This window comes from Akebia trifoliata, chromosome 7 (genome assembly GCF_017979445.1).
Source record: "Akebia trifoliata isolate Shusen 1 chromosome 7, ASM1797944v1, whole genome shotgun sequence".
NCBI classification, from domain to species: Eukaryota; Viridiplantae; Streptophyta; class Magnoliopsida; order Ranunculales; family Lardizabalaceae; genus Akebia; species Akebia trifoliata.
In genome coordinates, this window is record NC_141381.1 from 30,634,349 (window position 1) to 30,656,971 (window position 22,623).

Genomic DNA, 22,623 nt, shown 5'->3' on the forward strand with positions numbered 1-22,623 from the left:
ATTTTCAAGGAAAATCATTTTCCCGCCTTTTTTTTTTTTTCGCGATCAAACAGACCTTTAGGCTTATTATCTCCCAAATTCTATAAGAAATTTTATTGACACGCCAAATAATTCTAACGCTGGGTTTAATTTCAGATAAATTAAAATAAGAGAAGAGAAGAGAAAAGAAAATAAATGAATTTCTCTCAATTTTCCTTATTTGGATTGTTAAGTGGGGGTGAGAAGAGAAAATAATTGAAGAGAAGATAATAGAAAAAAAAAAGAGTTTTCTTTCACTTTAAAAAGGGAGAAAAACTCTTTAAATATTTTATAATTTCAACTTTGCTTCTAAATCATTTTTAAGATATTTAAAATTTCAAAATTATCCCAAGTTCTCTTTGATCAATCCAAACATAGTGGGGAGAAATTGAATATCTTTTCTCTTCTCTCCACTTCTTTTAATCCAAATATAGTTTAAGGGCCCTCCAATTTTTAGGAGCACCTCTAAAAATCTCAAATTTGTTGTGGGCACTTCATATCAAAGGGCACACTTCTCATTTCCAACAACTTCAACGACTCGGACAAGAAGGAGAAGAGGAAAACTAGAAAGAGGGAGGGAGATTAGATGAGAAGAAAAAAAATAAATTAGAGAAAGGGAGATAGATTGGAAGAGCAGAGGAAAAAAAAAGGGTGAGAAGAGATCATATGAGGAAAAAGATAAGAAGAAGAAGAAGAAAAAAAAAAAAAAAAAAGAGGGAAAGTGAGATCAAGGAGAAGAAGAGGAAGGAAAAAAAATAGAGAAGGAGAAAGAGAAAGAGAAGGTCGCGACGTTTGAATCACTGGAAAAGACAAGAGAAGAAGAAAATGATGTAGTGCCAATTTTTATTTATTTTTACTCTTTGACTTGCCCTTATTGTTCTTTGGTATGCCGATAAAATTTTCATTATTCTATTAGGTTAGGAAAAATGTTAACTATCTGACATATTATTAATAATTACTTAAAGCATCACATTATGTGAATTTGCTGCTTTCATGAATAGAAAATTTTGATGGTCTTCTCTTGAAAAAGCACAATCAAATCCATGATCATATTCAATCATTCAAAAGTATCTAGTCTGAGTGTTAAGAAAATTTTCATCAATCAAGTTACACTTGAAGTATTTTATAACATCAAGTTTTTAAGAGTACAACAAATTAAATTTCTGACTCAGATGAGGTTTGTATCGCTTTGCTATTTTCAATGTTTTTTAAATGAAATTTTCGAAGTCTTATAAAATGATCAATCACCTTTTAAGAAAGAATTTAGTGGGGAATGGATCCTCTATGGCGCATTTCCTCTGTAGCTCAACCAACAGTTGAGGGTATGCCACATCATCAAGGAATTTTTATCCAATCGTTAAAGTTTAGGAGCTCGATGACCGTTTAATTTTCAACACTAGATTATAGCATAAAAAAACTTTTTAATTTTTTTTTTGTTTTTGGGAATCTAATCTAAACCATGAATTCAAGAGATCTGTGGTGTTATTTTTATTCAATTTGATGTTCTATGAATTGTAGAACAAAAGCCATAGAGAGCTATAGGGGAAACGTGCAGCAGAGGATATGCTCCCAATTTGGTGTTGGTTTAACGCGTAAGAAAAGCTGTGAAAAGAGCTCACGGACACGTCATTAAAGATACACTCCCACGTAAGAAAATAAAGAGCCGTGCTACAGTTATGTTGAACACTGGGTCCAACACTACATTGACCTGGGAATGCATAGATAACCATAGATTTATTTTCTCGTGATACAAGTTAGAAAATCAATGCTTTTCTATGCATTGCCAGGTCAACTCAATGTTGGACTTAGTATCCAACGCAGGTAATAAAGCATTTTTCTAAAATAAAAGTGTAAAAACACACGTTTTGATAAATATTTTCAAACTATGACATATTCCTTGATCTTGGTATACTGTGAAAGATTAAAAATTAGTGCCCAAAATCTGGATTTCTTTTCAAAATCCGTCTTCTTAAACTTTTATGTTAATTTTTTTCAACTTATTCGACTTTATATTCAATCCATCACTTTTAACATCAATTAACTTGTTATAGAAAACTCTTGATCTTTTTATTTAAAAACTTCATTATATTTTATTTTTCTCTAAATTCTATCTAATCTTAAAGTTTGAGGATAAAAACAGGTAGAATTTTAACATCGAATGTATGATTTCATACTGAGCTCCAAATATACATTAAAAGTTATTGGATAAGGATAGAAAATGAAGGTACTTAGAATATTTATATTAGTTTCTCAACGAAGACCAAGGCCATGAGATTACCATCACTTAATTTGAGAAAACACATGACTATTTCAAATATTTAGTATTTTATTGTTCAAAATTTTCTTGTTTATCAATCTAAAAATAAATAAATTTAATCCATGCTACATGGACGTTCGATTTGAGTATCAAAATATGATCAAATCGATAACTAAGAATCAGTCCAAAAAAAAAAAAAAAAATCTAATAATTAAATTCATCAATCTTGTTGATTATTTGTGTATAAAACCAGGAATTGAGCTTTTAAAATGATAAAGGTGAAGAATTCAAACTTGGCAAGTGGACATCAAACTTTTTGTAATAATAAAACAGCAAATCAACTTGATACCCTCTTAGCGTCTTAATCTCTCCAAAAAAAAAAAAAAAAATCTCACCAACCAACTTTAGTATTTTCCTTCTCTTTTTCCTGGCTCCTGCTTCCAGGCCCACCACTGAGAGATATTATTTTCCATTTCAAAGCCAACTAACCATAATAAATCTGTCATTTTGTGTATTATTCTACTCTTCCAACATTGTGACACATTATTGTCAATATAATTTAATCATACCCTTCAGTTTTTGTGAATATTACATATGCCCCCCAGATTTTCAAACAGATGACATACCTCCCTTGATATCATGGTGGTGTTTGTTTGCGCTATTTTTCAGTGCTTATTGCTGAAAAAAATTAAATTCAGCACTTTTGTCAAAATAGCGCGTTTGTTTACTTGTGCTTATTGCTGAAAATAAGTGAAAAAAATTCAGCACTATTTTGATGTTGAAAAAAAGTGCTGAAGCGGTAAGCACTTCGCTTTTTTCAACACGGATAAGTATGCCCTTTGTTTTTTTGAGCATGGACAAGTATGCCCTTATTCTTAAAAGGATATTACCTCTTATATCCCATGGATAAGTATATAAACACCCCACAAATTAATAAACCCACACCATAACTAAATTATTTTGTCTTGTATGGGTTAAAAGTTTTGGAATGAGTTGATTTTTGGTGAGGATGATCTCTACAATGAGGAGATCATCCTCACAAAAAATCAGCACATCTTGAAACTTCTAACCCTATCAAAACAAGTTCAAGAACCGTAAATTATCCCTTTTTAAAAAAAAAAAAAAAACTATTTTTAACAAGTTAGAAGTTTCAAAATAGATTGATTTTTAGTGATGATGATCTCTAGACCATATAGACCATCCTCACTAAAAATTTGCTCATTCCAAAAACTTTAACCCATATAAAACAAAACAAAAAATGGCTATAGTGTGGAATGTCCTTATTAATTCATAGGGTGCTTTTATAATTACACATCCTTCATTTCCATCGAAAATTATTCATCCAAAATTAAGTTCTTTTAAAGTTGATTTCAAATTTTGGTGACTTGTATGACATTATTATTTTTAATTTGAAATTTGTGGGTTTTTATAAATAGAAATTATTATTTATAAATTGAAGATTATTTGAGTATTATTTATTATTTAAAAATAAATTGTATTTTAATTTTATAAAAAATAATATATTTTATTGTGTTTGATAATAAATAAGTATTTGAAACGTGTAAACAATGTATAATATGATTGTAAGGGTAACAAAGACAATTTATCAGTTTCAGCAATGTGTAACAAACATGATTCAACATCTAAACAAACAATTTTTTCAGCACTTAAATTCAGTGCTTAATGCTATTCAGCACTTATTTTTTTCAGTTTAACAAACAGCACCATACTGTCATTCAACATTAATAAAATAACCAAAATACCCTTATTATCAAACTTCTTTTATCTTCTCAAAAAACCCATCCTCTTCAACCAAAGAACCCATGTTTTAAAAATTGGACTAATAGTCAAATTGAAATTTTGCTCAAATGGTTTGAGATCGGGGTTCAATTCAATTGGATCAATTTGTATTTATTATATAATTTTTGAATATATAAAAATAAGAAATCAACTAAAGAAAAAAAAATTTGATGGACATTCTCGTGAATTGATAATAAAAAAAAAACCACGAAAGAATTAAAGATTTTCTTGAAACCATTTTATTTTCTTGAACTCTACAAAGGTTTCTAACTTTTTTCTATAATTTTTTTTTATAATAAAAATCATTTTTAATAATAGTAATATTTTAATTTTAAATAATCAGAACCGACAATTCGTAGGATTGAATTGTTGATTTTCAAAAAGTCTACAACTTTTTATAATACATTGATTCAAAGTCAATTGTATCGATATTTTTAAGAATCAGGTTGTCCTGTTGGTCCAGTTCAATTTTTAAATCACGATGAAGAACTTTTGGGAGGTTGAAGATAATGGGATTTAATAAGAAAAATAAAAAAAATTTGGCAATACAATGAAGTTTGAAGGGTACTTTGGTCATTTTCATTCGTCTGTCATAACAGATTGAAGTCAAGGGGTACTTCATCAGTTTGGAAACCCAAAAGGGTGTCTATAATTTTCTCCAAAACACAAGGGTTATCCTTCATCAGCTAGAAACCAAAAGGGTGTCTTTAATTTTCTCCAAAACCTAGAGGGAAACCTAAAAATTACCCCTATTGAGCTAGAAATACTATTATATAATGTAAGGAAACTCTATCTTCTAAACCATGAAACCGATCCAAAAAATATCAAAACCAATCAATTCTTGAGGAACAAAGAAAAGCCCATGGCAGCCATGATCATCTCTATTCCTATTTCACCTCTCTTCTTCCTTTCCCTCTTGTTATCAGCAACACTTCTGATTTCTTCTTGCCACTCTTCAGATCCTGACCAACTTCAAGACTTCTGTGTTGCAGACTTGAAATCCACCAAATCCATTAATGGGTACCCTTGCAAGCCCGACTCTCACACAACATCAAATGACTTCTTCTTTGATGGCTTTACCAAAGAGGGTAACACCACAAACATCTTTGGGTCCAACATCACTGCAGGCAATGTTCTTTCCTTCCCAGGTCTCAACACACTTGGAATTTCAATGAACCGAGTTGACTTGGCACCTGGTGGAGTCAACCCACCTCACTCACACCCTAGAGCAACTGAGTCAGGGGTGATCATCAAAGGGAAGGTACTTGTAGGATTTGTGACCACTTCAAATGTTTTCTACTCTAAGGTTTTGGAGGCTGGAGAGATGTTTGTGATTCCAAAGGGTTTGGTTCACTTTCAATACAACTTGGGCCCAAAAAAGGCTCTTTTGTTCACTGCTTTTAATAGCCATATGCCTGGGGTTGTGAATCTTCCCCTCACTTTGTTTGCTTCAGAGCCTTCTATTCCTAATGAGGTTTTAACTAAGGCCTTTCAAGTAGATGAAGAAGTCATCAATCTTATACAATCCAAGTTTGGATCCCCTTCTACCGGTTGGTAAGAAAAGCTTATATAGCCACACCAATTCTTTTATAACACATGACAAGGTGTTTGGGGTGTGAATTATCATTCTATATGTTTTAATGACCACACCCCTTGGAAGAAGCCTTTTTGTTTTTTCTTTCCCTTCTCTTTTTCCAACTTCTCTTTTGGTGTCTTTATCCTTATTGGTGTGTTGTATAACATTATGATTAATGGTGTGTTTTGGTAAATAATTAGTGTGGTGATAGAAACTTCATCAATTCCTAAAGTTTTATGTGGTAAATAAACATTGAACCTTTTTATTTCTATCGAGGCTTCATTGGAGAAAGTCTGCAAACTACCATTTTGGTTTCATTGATTGTCTTCCTTGTTAATGCATGTTTTATGATATTTGTTTGAATTTCTTTTACTGACGAGGTGTCTGAACCCTTATGCCCGACTAATGGGACAAGTCAACCAATCTCATAGAACACCATATCTCACCAAAATCCCTAGGGGATATGTAATACCTCACAAACAACAGATACAATGCAAGACAGAATAAAAAGAAGATTAATCTTTTCATGAAGGGATCCAAACTAATGTTGGAAACTAGTCATGAATTTGAAAAATATTTTCTTTGTTTCTATCATATTTAGGAATTTAATTTTTTTATTTATTTAGATTACATGACTTATATTAGTTAATTCTTTTTTTTTAAATAAATAATTAATTTTTACATTTAATATTTATTGGATTTGAGATATTATTTGAAAATTTATATAAAATTAATTTAAATTATAATTTTGTCCAAGCATCGATAATATTGACATTAATTACACTTAGTCTAATTTATGGGACCAGCAAGTGAATCTTATTTTGTCAATTAATTCTATCATAAACTATATTTTCATTGAAGACATGTTCATCAGAGCACTCATCCGCTCATCCTCATTTGTGTTGTTATCGATTTTTTATTATTTTGTGGTACATATCCAAATCTTCTTAAATTTTTTTTTTTTTAATTTTATTTTATCTCTTATTTACACTAATTTTAAATGTCCTCAATTATACTCATTTTTAATCGACTTTTGAGGCCAAGTCACCTTGAAACCTAACGGGTAAACTTATGTCCAGTTGAGTGATTGTTGGGAAATTAAATGCCTCCCTTTATTTTCCTTTTGAGGCGTAAATTTGTGGTCATGAAGGCAAAAAATGTAGGCCCACATAAAATAATTGCAAAACTAGTCAAAGTCTTTAATATTCATGAAACAATAATGGGCATAGCCATTCAACACATGATACAAATCTTTTCCAGGCCTTCCTTCAAGACCAGGTCTTACTTAGCAGTCATTTTAGCTTTCTTTAAAGAAATGAGACTAGTTATGAAAAACCACGCGACTCGCAATTTTCAATTGTTGTTGATAAATCAATGTCCTTGAAAAAATGTCAAATTTACCCCTTTAAAAGTCTTAATCTCAATTGGGTAATCCGACTGCCTCTTCAACCTACTACATCTCATCTTGAATTCCTTTTTGAATATTTTAATTATAATATTGCATGATTAGTTTAAATGTAGAGAAATTTATCAAAACGGATAACTTTTCAAACTTAGTTATCAAATGGAACATTATACATCTTATTTTTGAAATCAATAATTTATCATTTTTGACAATGTTGTATTTTATCAAAATGATAAAAACATTCATTTTCAGATTTATGCTATCGAAAATATCCTTTTCTGATCTTATGTCAGAAAAATCCATTTGACACTGTATAAAATAAATACTGATCTCATGTCAGAATGATCTTTCCAATACAAAATGTATTTTTAATAGTAAAAATATGAAAATTACTATTTTTACCATTTTAGTAAAATAAGATGTACAATTCACCGTTTTGATAATAATTGATATGTTAGGCGTGTTTTGGTAAAATTTGCTAGAATAGAACACAAAATATATATATATATATATATATATGGGAAATGTTCAGCAACAACCATTTTGGCAAAACATTTTTTTAAATATGGGTTAGAGGTTTTGGAATGAGCTGATTTTTGGTGAGGATGATCTCTACGGTGAGGAGATTATCATTACCAAAAATCAGCCCATTCCAAAACTTCTAACCCCATCAGAAATGATTTACAAAAAATGGACGGTCCACGATTTTTCAACTTGTAAACTGGGGCTAGAAGTTTTGGAATGGGCTGATTTTTGGTGAAGATGATCTCCTCATCGTAGAGATCATCCTCAACAAAAATCAGCCCATTCCAAAACCTCTAACCCATGTTTTGAAAAATGTTTTGCCAAAATGTTTGTCAAAATGTTTGTTGCTGAACGGGACCTATATATATATAGAGAGAGAGAGAGAGAGAGTCCTAGACCAAAGTTATATAAAATTTATAAAGTTATATAAAATATAGAAATGTAAGAAAGAATAAAAAAATAAAAAGAGAGATTTACTCAAACTCAACTAAAACTCCATTAGAGTTCTTAGAACTCCAAGAGAACCTTACTTTATGTTGTTTGTTACCCACCACACCTTATTTTATCAAGTTTGTTATCCGCATCAATTTTAGCATACAAAAACATAATCTGATGTCAGAGTTTTTTTAGGACAAAATCCTAAGAACTTAACAAAAAACAGTTAGAAATTTTCACAGTTGGAATTTTAGTTTTAAAGTTGGGAGTTAGGTAGCCATCCATTTTCAACACGTAAGATCAAACTAAAGCTCAAAAAGTATTTTTTTTCTTCGAATTTGAGTTTATACATAAAACCTAGAAGGTTGAGTTATTGGATTGCTAATTTGATAATCCATATGGGTCCAATGACCCATAGTAGGATTTGAAATCTTACTAAATTAGTCATGCTAGCACAAGTCAATAAGGTTTCGTCAGGAAACAACTTGATAAAGTAAGGGAATTTTTGTAATATAATTGCAACAAATAAGTCTGTCAGGTAAATCTCTCAAATAAAAATGGTGTCTATATCCTTATTTGGTGTGGTACAAATAATTTCATTATAAAGGTTGTAATTAAGAAAAAAATGGCTGAGACAATATAAATTCACAATACAATATCATTAAAAGAAATTTACATGAAATTGATTTCCGGACACTTTGGATCTTCAAAAAACTCTCTTCCAGGAAACATCAAATGAACTTTGGATTGACCAGGGCTAACTCAATATGATCCAACAACCTCTTTGCACTTTCTTGTTGCGAGCAATGCAAAGTGCAAAATCCCACTTTTAGAACCTTTTCAATGTCATGTCGAGCATCGACAGATTCACAAGTCTTTAGCAGTCTTGTAACATGTGACATAAGATCTGTTCGGTATTCCCAACGTCAATAATACTCAACATCCAACCCGATGCTTCCTCCTACTGTTCCAGCCATGTAAGAACGGAGAGCACAATCCGTGCCTACAAATGTAACTCACTTAGTTTTGTTTCACATCTTATAAAGCTATAGCCTCCATAGTCCCAATCAACAGTCTTGAAACAAAGAATACAGCAACAATTGTGAAAGAAACCAGGTTCACAGCATCAGATATCACAATCCATGGCCGGTATAGAGAGGTTCCTTGCTTCTTGCTGGAGACTGCACATCTTATTTCTATCCTTACAAGCGATAGACCGAACTTTTGACCCGTAAGATTCAGCTATCTGACTTGTGTCTATATCCTTTGTTGGTGTGGGACAAATAATTTCAATATCTATTTTAGGCTGTAATTTAAAAAAAAATGTTGTAAAAAAATATGAATTCACAATACAATATCATTAAAAGAAATTAACATGAAATTGATTTCAGCACATTTTGGATCTTCAAAAAACTCTCTTTCAGGAAACACCAGATGAACTTTCCATCGGCCATTGAGAAAAACCTTATTCTTCTTGTTGTTGGATTACTCCAACAAGTAGTAGTAACTACGTGATATGGGTTGACTGGTTCACCTCTCTAGAGCCCTTACTTGTCTTTCCAATCCAACAGTGTATTCTAGCTTTCTAAGTTGATATATCCTTTAGAGGATAACCAATGTGAGATAATTCTCCAAGCGAATTCACATAAATAAACCTAACCCATGATGTATTAAATGATTGAATGAGTTATTAATGAAAAGTAAGAAAGCATGTATGTTAATCAAGAAATTCAGGAGATCGATCTTAGGCACAAGAAATATTGTACACGTAAAGTGTGATCAACAACGAGTTACAAGCAAAGTTGGTTCTAGGACAAAACAAGTTAAATTTGAACTTTTGTGATATATTTATTAAATTAGAATTTTCTCATGCCCACAAGCATGTGCATCCTCTTTTGGGAAAATGGGGTAGTTGAGCAGGGGAAGAGCAAGATTTTCTTGTAGTAGGGGGCAAACTATGGTTAGTTGTATAATTGAAGAGCTTGAAGATGAATGGTTTTAGGGAGATATTCAGAGGTTTTTGGTTAGAAGTTGAAGAAAGTGATATTTAGGTCATTTCCAATTAGTATATGAGAAGGTCCGGTCAAGAGAAAGTTGAAGAACAAAAGGGGGCGGGGGGGGGGGGGATTGGAGGGAGTTGAGGGTGTGGGGGGCAAATGGGGAGAGAGGTGAGGGAGTGGGGACAAATGGGGCAAGTAATTAGTTGAAAATATAGGGATGTCTCAAAGTTCTGTGGGGGCAATTGCCCCATCAGCTCCGCCTTTACAGTTGAGGAAAGACGAGAGATCTTGATTACTTTCTCTTAGAAAACATAAGCCCTCCCTCTAGAGAAGAAGAAGATCTAAAGCCCTCCTCCAGAAACAAAGTAAAACTCTTCAAGAGATTGGACTCTAATTAAAAAGAAGATCAAATTTAAAACCCTTTTCCAGAAGCTAAGAAAACCTTTTCCACCAATAAAGTGAGAAATTTGGAGAGAACAAAATTTACAAAAGCCTCTAAGAAAATCAAACACAAATAAAGTTATTGTAAAAGCAACCGTTCACGCGCAAAGTCCGAAGAGAAGAAAGCTATATACATCATCTTTATTTTTGTATTTAACTGAAAATCAGATTAAAATACTGAGATTTGTACTATCATTTTCATCAAAATCAATAAAATTATTTACAATCTTATTTCACAAATTTTGATGTAGATTTGAGAAATTTATTGTCAATAAATTTTTTGCAAGTCCGGAGAGAAGAAAATTTACATAAATCTCTACAAAAAATCAAAATTTAAACACCCCCCATAACTTTCTAAATTAACGAAAAGCATCCTAAATCAAAATTGGACCATAGATCAAAATCGGGGGCCCATTAATTAAGACGGGTCTCATGTGGTTTGGGTTTGAGTTTTTGTAGATAAAACCCATGATCCAACAAATCCAAATAACCCACATTAATCATTGGGCCCATACACTCAACAAATAGGTTAGTCCATGGTTAAGCCTAAAACCCACTAAAATGGGTTGGATCAATAACCAAATACCATTTAAATTGATTATGTAAAATTCGGTTAAATTAGAGTTTACTTATGCCCATGGGCACATGCAACCTCTTTGGGTAAAAGAGGATAGCTGAGGAAAGACAATTTGGTTGTAGAGGTATTATTGAAAAATGGGAGCAAAGGTAAGACAATAAAACTGGAGGGGTATTTAGGGAAGGAGAGGAAAAAGTTAGATGGGTATTTTTGGGAAAAGAGGAGAAGAGAAGAGGAAATAATGATGAAATTAAACCTAACCCCTAATTATGTATGAGAGATAGACATTGGAAAGTGAACCGTTCTGTCATATCATATAGATTTTTTCACACTACTTCAAACACCAAAATATCAATCAATCAAATGCTTAAAGTTGGAATCACAAATTATGCAATCATTGGCTTCCAGGCAATTGTTGGATCAAAACGATTCCAACTATTGGTTTGAAGATTTTAAAATTTTAGAATCCTCTAATTCTAATTATCCATGAAGCCGCATGTAAAATCCTAATTGTCTTACCTGAAAAAGAAAGAAATGCCTAATGGAAAAGCCAATTCTCAAAAGTCAGAAAGATAAATGTGTGAAAAGAACTTATAAAGATTTACTCAAGGGAGATTATTGGAAGCAAAGAGGAAACATAAGTCAAAAGAGAATCTATATGTACAAGATGGCTTACCCTTGGTGTATGCTTGACGAACACAAAGCACACACTTATTTTTTCCGATACCACTCACTCCTAAAAGACCATCAAGACATACACATTGAGCTAAATTGCTCAAATGTTTTTGATAGAAGAGCCTCCAAGGTGTTTCATCATCTCCCATTTAATCAATAATCGCCTACTAAAGAAAACTAGAAAAGCTCGAGTCTGGTTTGGCAAGAGAACCCTCCGCATCTTATAAGAAAATATTAAGAAACAAATAAAGGCATTTATTGTAAACGACAAAATATAATAACAGAACAATTGGTGAGCATACAAAATTGAGAAAGAAACAAATGCAATAATGATAAAAAAAACGCGTTACGACAATTGGAACAACTGTAAGCACGTGATATCCCGAATAATCCAATTTGAGAATTAACTCTTTGTGAAATAAACAAATGCATTTAAAAAAAAAAACCCTTTTAACTCACTTTATTTTCTTTCCTAATAATACGTCTTCAACTATATTACTTTTCTTTTACCCCCTTAACCCCAAAGAGGATGCCCATACCGTAGGCACGGGCGAATTCTAGTATATATATGTAAGTATATAAATCTTTCCTACAACATGATCCCAGTATTGTCATGTCATGCATGGACATTGCCTTTTGAGACAATGATTATGTTTTATTATATGGAGGGTTTGGGATTCAATAATACCCTTCCAAATTTATTGTGTTTCCTCCTCTTCCCATGTAATATAAGACATTAGTGGACCCAATCCCTTTATCCCCCTTTTAAAGAGGGGTTGGGATTTAATTTCTTTATTACTCTCGAGGACAACTTTAATTTTAAATAACAGTTATTGGCATCCCAAATTTTACTTATTAAATCCCTTTTTCTTAAATTATTTATCACCCCCCCAATTGAAAATTAGAACACACTCTTCAAACAGTATCAAGGTTAGGTTCATAATATAATATCTACATTACAAAACATTATAACACTCATCCAAATTGTTTACAATATGATTAGGCTCATATATAATCCTAAATCTATAACATAGAAATATAGTGAAAAAACAAGAGAGCTTCTATTGGCACCTCAACTTTTACTAATTTACAACCAGTCCTTTATTTGTTTTTATTTTTAATTGCAGTGTAATAAGTAAAAGCAAGGGTGTCAATAACAGCTCTCTAATTTTATTGTCTTTCCACCTCTACCTCCCTTTTCAAGAATACTCCTCTAACATTATTGTACACGACAAAATATAATAATAGAACAGTTGGTGAGCGTACAAAATTGAGAAAGAAACAAATGCACTAATGATGAAAAAACGCGTTACGACAATTGAAACAACTGTAAACACGTGATATCCCGAATAATCCAATTTCAAGAATTAAGACTTTGTGAAAGAAACAAATGCATTTTACTATTTTTTTAAAAACCCTTTTAACCCACTTTATTTTCTTTCCTAAAAATACCTCTTCAACTATACTTTCCACTTTTACCCCCCTTAACCCCAAAGAGGATGCCCATGTTGGAGTCATAGGCGAACTCTAGTATATATATGTAAGTATATAAATATGGCCTACAACACGATCCAAGTATTGTCATGTCATGCATGAACATTGTCTTTTGAGACTTAGCTTGAATCAAGCACCCCCCGTCCCCAAAAACTTCCGAAAGAAAAATGGGAATTTTTCTCTATTGGATTTGAATGACTATCTAACTCATTGACATTTGATCAAGTTATAATTTTAATTGTTTTTAAAATCTATCCTAGGCCATGAACTTTAGAGGATTGAAGTCTGAGTTAGCCAATGATGCAGTCCACATGATCCCAACGAATCTTAGTAATGGTGGGAACAAAGAACAAATTTTTGATACGTTGAGTGTTTGAATATGAGGGAGGATTTTTAGATCATTTTCCAGTAATCTATTAAAGAGGACCAAGGTCGAGAGGTCATTGATTTAAAAACATAGAGTATTATTGGAAAAGAGGCAGTAGAGGAAAGTAAATAAAGTTGGAGGGGTATTTTTGGAAATGAGTGTAGAAGAGGAAAATCAATAAAGTTAGAAGAGTTTTCTCGAGAAAATAAAATAAAGCTAAATGTTATCCCCTAGATTCATGGTGAGATTAAATCTCACTCTCCATCAGGGGGGATAAAAAAAGTAGGGTCCATCGTTATGTTTTAATATATAGATTAGAGTTTGCCAATGCTTACGATACGATCATCCTCTTTGAGGTTGAGGGGGGCTTGTAGGGATATTCTTAAAAATGAGTAGAAGAGAAAAAACAATAAAGTTGAAAGTGTTGCTTGGAGTGGGAGGAGAGAAAAGGGGAAAAAATGAAATTATTCATTGAGATATGTGCAAGATTGAATCTAAACCACTCTTTATGTGAGATAAACATAAGGGGTGGGGAGAGGAGACAATCGTTATGTTTTATTATACAGAGGGCCAAGGATTCAACAATACCCTTCCAAATTTATTGTGTTTCCTCATCTTCCCATGTAATAAAAGACATTAGTGGACTCACTCCCTTTATCCCCCTTATAAAGAGGGATTGGGATTTAATTTCTTTACTAATCTTGAGGACAACTTTAATTTTAGATAGCTGTTATTGGCAACCCAAATTTTAGTTATTACATCCCATTTTCTTAAATTATTTATCACCCCCCAATTGAAAATTAGAACACACTCTTCAAACATTATCAAGGTTAGGTTTATAATATAATATCTACATTACAAAATATTATAACACTCATCCAACCAATTTCAGTAGTTGTTTACAATATGATTAGGCTCATATATAATCCTAAATCTATAACATAGAAATCTAGTGAAAAAAACAAGAGAGCTTCTATTGGGACCTCAACTTCTACTAATTTTCAACCATTCCTTCATTTTCTTTATTTTTAATTGGAGTGTAATAAGTAAAACTTGGGGGGTGCTAATAGCAGCTCTTCAATTTTATTGTCTTTCTACTTCTACCTCTCTGATTAGGAATATTCCATCAACTTTATTATCTTTCCTCTATTACTCTTTTTCAATAATATCCCTCAAATTACCTTTTCTCCCTCTTATCCAATAATATCACTCTAGCTTTATTGTTTTTCCTCTTTATCAAGTTTGTTAGCAAGCAAACCCTAGAGTGGTGATCCACGTCAGAAAATTCAAATTTATTTGATTAATTTATTACTTAACATAACTAGGAGTGGATTCTATCCACATCAATTCTGGCATACAAAAACATGATCTTATGTCATAGAGTTATATAGGACAAAATCCTAAGACCTTAACAAAAAAATAATTAGAAAAAAAAAAAGTTAATTTTCACAGTTGAATTTTAGTTTTAAAATTAGGAGTTAGGTAGCCATCCATTCTCAACACATAAGATCAAGTTCAAACATGTATTTTTTTTTTTTTTTAATCTGAGTTTATATATGAAACCTAGAAGGGTAGTTACTGGATGGCTAATTTGATAATCCATATGGGTCGAACGACCCTTAGTAAGATTTTAAATCTTACTAAATTAGTTATGGTAGCACGATTCAGTAAGGTTTGGTCAAGTAGCAAACTTGATAAAGTAAGGGAATTTTTGTAATAAAATTGCAACAAATAAGTCTGCCCGATAAATATCTCAAATAAAAATGGTGTGTCTATATCGTTATTTGATGTGGTACAAATAATTTCATTATAAAGGTTGTAATTAAGAAAAAAATGGCATGACAATATAAATTCATAATACAATATCATTAAAAGAAATTTACATGAAAATGATTTCTGGACACTTTGGATCATCAAAAAACTCTCTTCCAAGAAACACCAGATGAACTTTCGATCGACCACTGAGAAAAACCTTGGTTCTTCTTCTCCTTCTTCTTCTTCTTGTTGGATGACTCCAACAAGTAGTAGTAACTACATGATATAGGGTGACTGGTTTATCTCTAGAGCCCTTACATTTCCAATTCGACAGTGTATTCTAGCTTCCTAAGCCAATATATCCTTTGTTGGACAATTGATATAAGAGATTTTGCCAAGTGAATACACTTAATTTTTGTGAAAAGGCTCGAGGTGGGCAAAAACCCTGTGACCATCACCTAAAAAAACAAACCAAACCCATGATGTATTAAATGATTGAATGACTTATTAATGAAAAGTAGGAAAGCGTGTATGTTAATCAAGAAATTCAAAAGATTGATCTTAGGCATAATATATATTGTACATGTAAAGTGTGATCAACATCACATTACAAGCAAAGTTTGTTCTAGGACATAACAAGTTAACTTTGAATTTTTGTGATATATTTATTAAATTAGAGTTCGCTCATGCCCTACAGGCATCGGCATTTTTGAAAAAGGGGAGAAAAGGGAAGACAATACAATATTATTTCACAAATCTCAAGGTAGATCTAAGAAATTTATTGTCGACAAATTTTTGGGACGCCTGAAGAAAAGAAAATCTACATAAACCTCTACAAAAGATCAAAATTTAAACAGCCCCCTATAGCTTTCTAAACTAATGAAAAGCATCCTAAATCAAAATTGGATCACAGATGTAAATTGGGGCTCATTAATCAGGGCGGGCCTCATGTGGTTTGGGTTTGAGTTTTTGCAAATAGGGTCTATGATCCAACAAATCCAAGTGGTCCGCATTAATTATTGGGCTCATACACCCAACAACATGGGTTAATCCATGGCTTAGCCCAAAATCCACTAAAATGGGTTGGATCAATAATCAAATACCATTTAACTTGATTATGTAAAATTCGGTTAAATTACAGTTTACTCATGCCCATAGGCACGTGCATCCTCATTTGGGAAAAGGGGTAAGTTGAGGAAAGACAATTAAGTTGGAGGGGTATTATTGAAAAATGAGAGCAAAGTGAAGACAGTAAAACTGGAGGGATATTCTGGGAAGGAGAGGAAAAAAGTTGGATGGATATTCTTGGGAAAGGAGGAGAAGAGAAAAGGAAATAAAGTGGAGAATTGTCTTCGAGATTCACGAGGAGATTAAATCCCAACCCCTAATTATGTATGGGAGATAAACATTGGAAAGTGATTCGTTCTGTTCTACTATATAGATTTTTTCACGCTACTCCAAACACCAAAATATCAATCAATCAAATGCTTAAAGTTGGAATCACAAATTATTGCAATCATTGGCTTCAAGGCAATTGTTGGATCAAATCGATTCCAACTGATGGTTTCAAGATTTTAAAATTTTAGAATTCTCTAATTCTAATAATCCATGAAGCCGCATGTAAAATCCCAATTGTCTTAACCCAAAAAAAGAAAAGAAATACTAAATGGAAAAGCCAATTCTAAAAAATCATAAAGATAAATGTGTGAAAAGAACTTATAGATTTACTCAAGGGAGATTATTGGAAGCAAAGAGGAAACATAAGTCAAAAGAAAATCAATATGTACAAGATGGCTTACCCTTGGTGTTTGCTTGACGAACACAAAGCATGCACTTATTTTTTACGATACCACTAACTCCTAAAAGACCGTCAAGACATGCACATTGAGCTAAATTGCTCAAATGTTTTTGATAGAAGAGCCTCCAAGGTGTTTCATCATCTCCCATTTAATCAATAACCGCCTACCAAAGAAAACTAGAAGAGCTCAAGTCTGGTTTGGCAAGAGAACCCTCCACATCTTATAAGAAAAATAATGTGAAACAAATAAAAGCATTTATTGTACACGACAAAATATAATAACGGAACAATTGGTGAGCATACAAAATTGAGAAAGAAACAAATGCAATAATGATAAAAAATGCGTTACGACAATTGGAACAACTGTAAGCACGTGATATCCCGAATAATCCAATTTTGAGAATTAACGCTTTGTGAAAGAAACAAATGCATTTTATTATTATTTTTACCCTTTTAACCCACTTTATTTTCTTTCCTAATAATACCTCTTCAACTATATTATTTTTCCACTTTTACCCCCTTAACCCCAAAGTGGATGCCCATGCCGTAGGCACGGGCGAATTCTAGTATATATATGTAAGCATATAAATCTTGCCTACAACACGATCCAAGTATTGTCATGTCATGCATGGACATTGCCTTTTGAGACTTAGCCTGAATCAAGCACCTCTCGTCCCGAAAAACTTTCGAAAGAAAAATGGGAATTTTTCTCTATTGGATTTGAATTTTAAATTTGAGAGTTCAATGACTGTCTAAATTATTAACATTTGATCAAGATATAATTTTAATTGTTTTTAAAATCTATCCTAGGCCATGAACTTTAGATGATTGAGGCAGTTCACATGATCCCAACAAATCTTAGTAATGGTGGGAACAAAGAAGAAATTTTTGTTACGTTGAGTGCTTGAATATGAGGGAGGATTTTTAGATAATTTTCCAATAATCTATTAGAGAGGACCAAGGTCAAGATGTCATTAATATTATATCTATATAATAAAACACAAGGGTGGGCCCTACCCACTTTACTCCAAATATAAAGAGGGTCTGGGATTCAATGATACCCTTCCAAATTTATTGTGTTTTCTCCTCTTCCCATGTAATAAAGACATCAGTGGACCCACTCCCTTTATCCCCCTTATAAAGAGGGGTTGGGATTTAATTTCTTTACTAATCTCGAGGATAACTTTAATTTTAGAGAGCTATTATTGGCACCCCAAATGTTACTTATTACATCCCATTTTCTTATATTTTTTATCACCCCTCAATTGAAAATTATAAGACACTCTTCAAACATTATCAAGGTTAGGTTCTGAATGTAATATCTACATTAGAAAACATTATAACACTCATCCAAACAATTTTAGTAGTTGTTTACAATATGATTAGGCTCATATATAATCCTAAATCTATAACATAAAAATCTAGTGAAAAAACAAGGAGTTTCTTTTGGCACCTCAACTTTTACTAATTTTCAACCATTCATTTATTTTCTTTATTTTTAATTTGAGTGTAATAAGTAAAAGTTGGGGTGTTGATAACAACTCTCTAATTTTATTGTTATTCCACTTCTATCTCTCTTTTCAAGAATACTCCTCCAACTTTATCATCTTTCCTCTATTGATAATATCCCTCAAATTTCCTTTTCTCCCCCTTTTCTAATAATACCACTTTAGTTTTATTATTTTTCCTCTTTTACTCCCTTAACTCCAAGCAGATGCCTGTGCTGTTGCGGGTGAATTCTAGTAGATATATATAAAGGCTCAGCTTAAAGCTCGCTGCGTGGGCAGACTACAATTCAGGTTCGGGCTTGGCTATTTTCACTTGATCCGGCCCATTAGTGTGCAACTACCCCCCCATATTATTAAATATGCGACACATATTCTGAATCATACCTGGACAATGGAAGAAAAAATCCAGTATGATCCAGTCGTTCTCCAACAAAGTGATGCATGTCGTTAAGTCCCGTTCAATTCAACGTGCCCAATCCTGGCTTTGCTCGGCAAGGTTTGAGTCATGCATATTTGGTGTTGGATCCCATAGAGTTGGCTAGGTAGAGGTAGTACTAGTGCCATTGGTAGATCTTTTTGGAAATATCATTCCAAGATGAGTTCAACGTAATTGATAGATTTCAAATTTATATCTGTGGATGTGAAATAAACAATATGTAACCATAATTAATTTACATGAAATATTTAGATTGAAAATATTGCACAATTTTTCAAATACTCACCAATTTTTCTTAGAGCTGATTTAGAGCTTAACAAATTAAAGAAGAATCAGATTAGTTAGAACTTCAATCCTAATGGGAATCGGCTTGTTGGGTAAGAAAGACCATTATATATGGAAATAGGATCTTCCAGACCAAGAAACCGGTCCCAAATATCTTGACCACTACATCTCTTCAGATCTTGATTCCTGACCTTCTACAAGATTTATGTGTAGCAGATTTGAAAGCCACCATATTTATTAATGTGTTCCCCTGCAATCCCAAAATATCAAAATATTAAAATTTGAATTTTGAGCCTATAACAAAAGCCAATGTTATTTGAATAAGTCAAGGGACGTTCCGTAGCATATTGTTTGCCCACAAGCGAGACGGGGAGAGATCGAACCATAAGCTTGTCACGTAGCATGTTGAATTGGTTAGTCATGATTCAACGATCTGAGATTTGGTAGAGATGAATTGGACATTGAGATCTTTAGGGACCACCTTATGAACGAAATAAAAATCAATTTCAATGTGTTTGAATCGTAGCGAGGTTAGGAAGAAAACCATGAGGATTACAAAAGAAAATTTGACGTCACGTCAACTTAGCAATCGATAGATTTTAGGCAATCTTAGGTTTTAAGGGTAATTTTATAAATTTTTAGGTGATATATTTTTATATTTTAGCCATTAGCATGTCAGATCTCTTTCTCATATCTGTAATCAATTTTTACATTTTACCCTTGTGAAAAAACAAAACAACAAAGAGGATAAAAAATCGCACAAACACAAGGATTTACCTGGTTCGACAGTGTGCCTACGTCCACAAATCAGATCAAGAACAATCACAATTTCTTCAGATCTTTATAGCCCGAGAGATCACTATTATAAAACTAAGAGTTGCTAAAACGCGTTTATCTCCTCAAAATATAGAAAGGTTTGGTCATGCCTTTAGTTACTATAACTCACCTGAGTACACTTAGGTTCTCATCGGTGCAGACAAAGTTTATGCATTGGATAGGAAGAATTGTATACTTTTGCCTTCAATTGCATCCTTATTTATAAATATTAGAATACCTAGGTACATCACAAATTGCTTGATCGATATCAAGTTATTTGATGTTGATTCGTCTGTGATATATCTACATTCTACCATGTTTGTTCATCTCATACTTCTATGATGTGGGTAGGCATCATTGTGGTAAATTTGCATGTCTTGTTTAGGTTACTTACCATGGCATGTTAATTCTTTAGTCAGTTTAACCACGTTGACAAAGTGGTGTCAGTACATTGTTATTCTTATTGAATGTGAAAGTATGCTTTCTCTTCTTGAAAAAGCAAGTAAACAATACTCAATGGAAACTAAATTAAAATAAAATTCAAAAACACTCATAATGATGTATACGAAAAAACAGAAAAAAAAAAAATGAATGAGACTGAGACTAGAGTTTGACTCTATGTCCTTAAAACAATATTCGCCCCGCACTAATGCTTACGATCTTTGACGACTATCTCCCAAGATATAACGATCTCCTTCTTGTGATAGTAGCACTTCAAACCACAAAAATAACGAAACAACTATGATTTGCCCTCTCTCTCTCTCTCTATGAAACTAGTATGAAGAATGATAAAAAAAAATTCTATAAAAAATGCAATAAAAGATATACTATAAATAAAAGAAACATGACAGTTAAACACCTATTCATGGAGGGATATAACTGTTGGAAAGGGTACTACACCTATTAATATTTAATACACCTCTTTGAAGAAGTACATAATTCTTTGAAAATGTACATTTCATATACTTATTTGAAGATGTACATAATTCTTGGAAAAAGTAAATTTAATATACCTCTTTGAAGAGGTACATAACTCTTGAAAAATGTATTGCAACTCTTAATAATTTTTGTCCACATGACTGTTATGAACATGTTTTGTAACTACCCATGTAACTGTTAGCATGAACCCAAATTTTGAGACAAACCCAAACTCTAACTTATCATTCATTATTCCAACACAAATCAGTTTAGGTTAATCATCCTTGTCAATACATATGCAGGGGCATGGAATGGTCCCATCCTCTTGGTTGTTCCCCTCAAGATCTCCATTTTCTTTGTTGTGAGTTTCTTTAAAAAATTAAAAAAAATTCTCATGAAACTTAATCGAGTCAACTAAACTATATCCAATTGAGTCGCGATAATATGACTCACCAAGTGGCATACTCAAATGACTCCATGACATGACAAGTTCAGGTACCATACATTTGTACACCTTGGGATACACAATTACTCTTCCCCATAAAAAAGTGTATTCCGAGGCGTACAAAACTACGATTCTCGAACTTGCCCACGTCATGGAATCATTTGAGTATGCCATATGATCAGGACTCTATTCAGTTAAATGTGGTAGGAAAATTAAATGCCTTCCTCTATTTTCCTTTTAAGGCATAAAGTTGTGGTCATGAAGGCCAAAAGTGTAGGCCCACAGGATTAGACAAACAAGTCAAATCATAACTTCATAGTCTTTAACATTCACGAAACATTAACGGGCATAATCCGTCAACACATAATACAAATCATTTTCAGGCTTTCAGTCAATACCAGCTCATAGAAGTCATTTTAGCTTTCTTTAAAAAAAAATGAGATTAGTTGGGATATACACCCAACTCTCAATTGTTGTTGAAAAATCAATGCCCTCGAGAAACTAACAAATTTACCCCTTGGCATTGGAAGTCCAAACGATTGTGTTAGTACTTCTTGTTGCTTTATGGCCCCAACTAGAATTTTTTCAGGGTATCTTGTAGTCGGGGATGTGGTGGTCGCAAGCCTCCACGGTAGTACTTCTTTTTTTAGGCATCTGTACAACTTCTAGGGATATTTTCATAATTAAAAATGTGTCCCTAGGATGCCATATATATTCTAAGTTCAAAAACCTTAAAAATTATATTATATTTTCGCAGTTTTCATCAATAAAAGAATTATCATCGTCGCTTGTGGATATAGACAATTTTGTCGAACCACGTAAATCTTTTTGTTTTCTTTGTTTTATCTGTTTTAATTTTCTTAGTATATTAATCTTGATCAGTTGAAGGGATCTTTCCCGCAACACTTATGACTCCCCATGGGAGTCAAAAGTACTTGGAGAAGTCAATCCCAATAGCCCCTCAATTTCACCTCAAAACCCCAAGACTTCTTACTTTGGTCGAGCACAAATGAATAATCAACTTCCCCTTAAACCTCTAATTTCTGCTCCTACATCTCATCTTGAATTCCTTCTTGAAAATTTTAATTTAAA

General features: G+C 32.6%; 1 protein-coding gene and 1 long non-coding RNA gene across 2 annotated transcripts; one reads left to right on the forward strand and one right to left on the reverse strand.

The window, feature by feature from the left end:
* Positions 1-4,860: 4,860 nt before the first annotated feature.
* Positions 4,861-5,968, forward strand: LOC147398973 (germin-like protein subfamily T member 2). Its single transcript, XM_086448354.1, has one exon. It carries the CDS (start codon positions 4,938-4,940, stop codon positions 5,631-5,633), a length of 696 nt encoding a protein of 231 aa, XP_086304480.1. The 5' UTR covers positions 4,861-4,937; the 3' UTR covers positions 5,634-5,968.
* A 2,580-nt stretch (positions 5,969-8,548) lies between these two features.
* On the reverse strand, positions 8,549-18,044 carry LOC147398974 (uncharacterized). Its single transcript, XR_015180077.1, has 2 exons — positions 11,711-18,044; positions 8,549-9,322 (listed from the first exon to the last, which is right to left on the reverse strand). It is a non-coding gene; the product is annotated as an uncharacterized LOC147398974 (long non-coding RNA).
* Between the last annotated feature and the right edge of the window lie 4,579 nt (positions 18,045-22,623).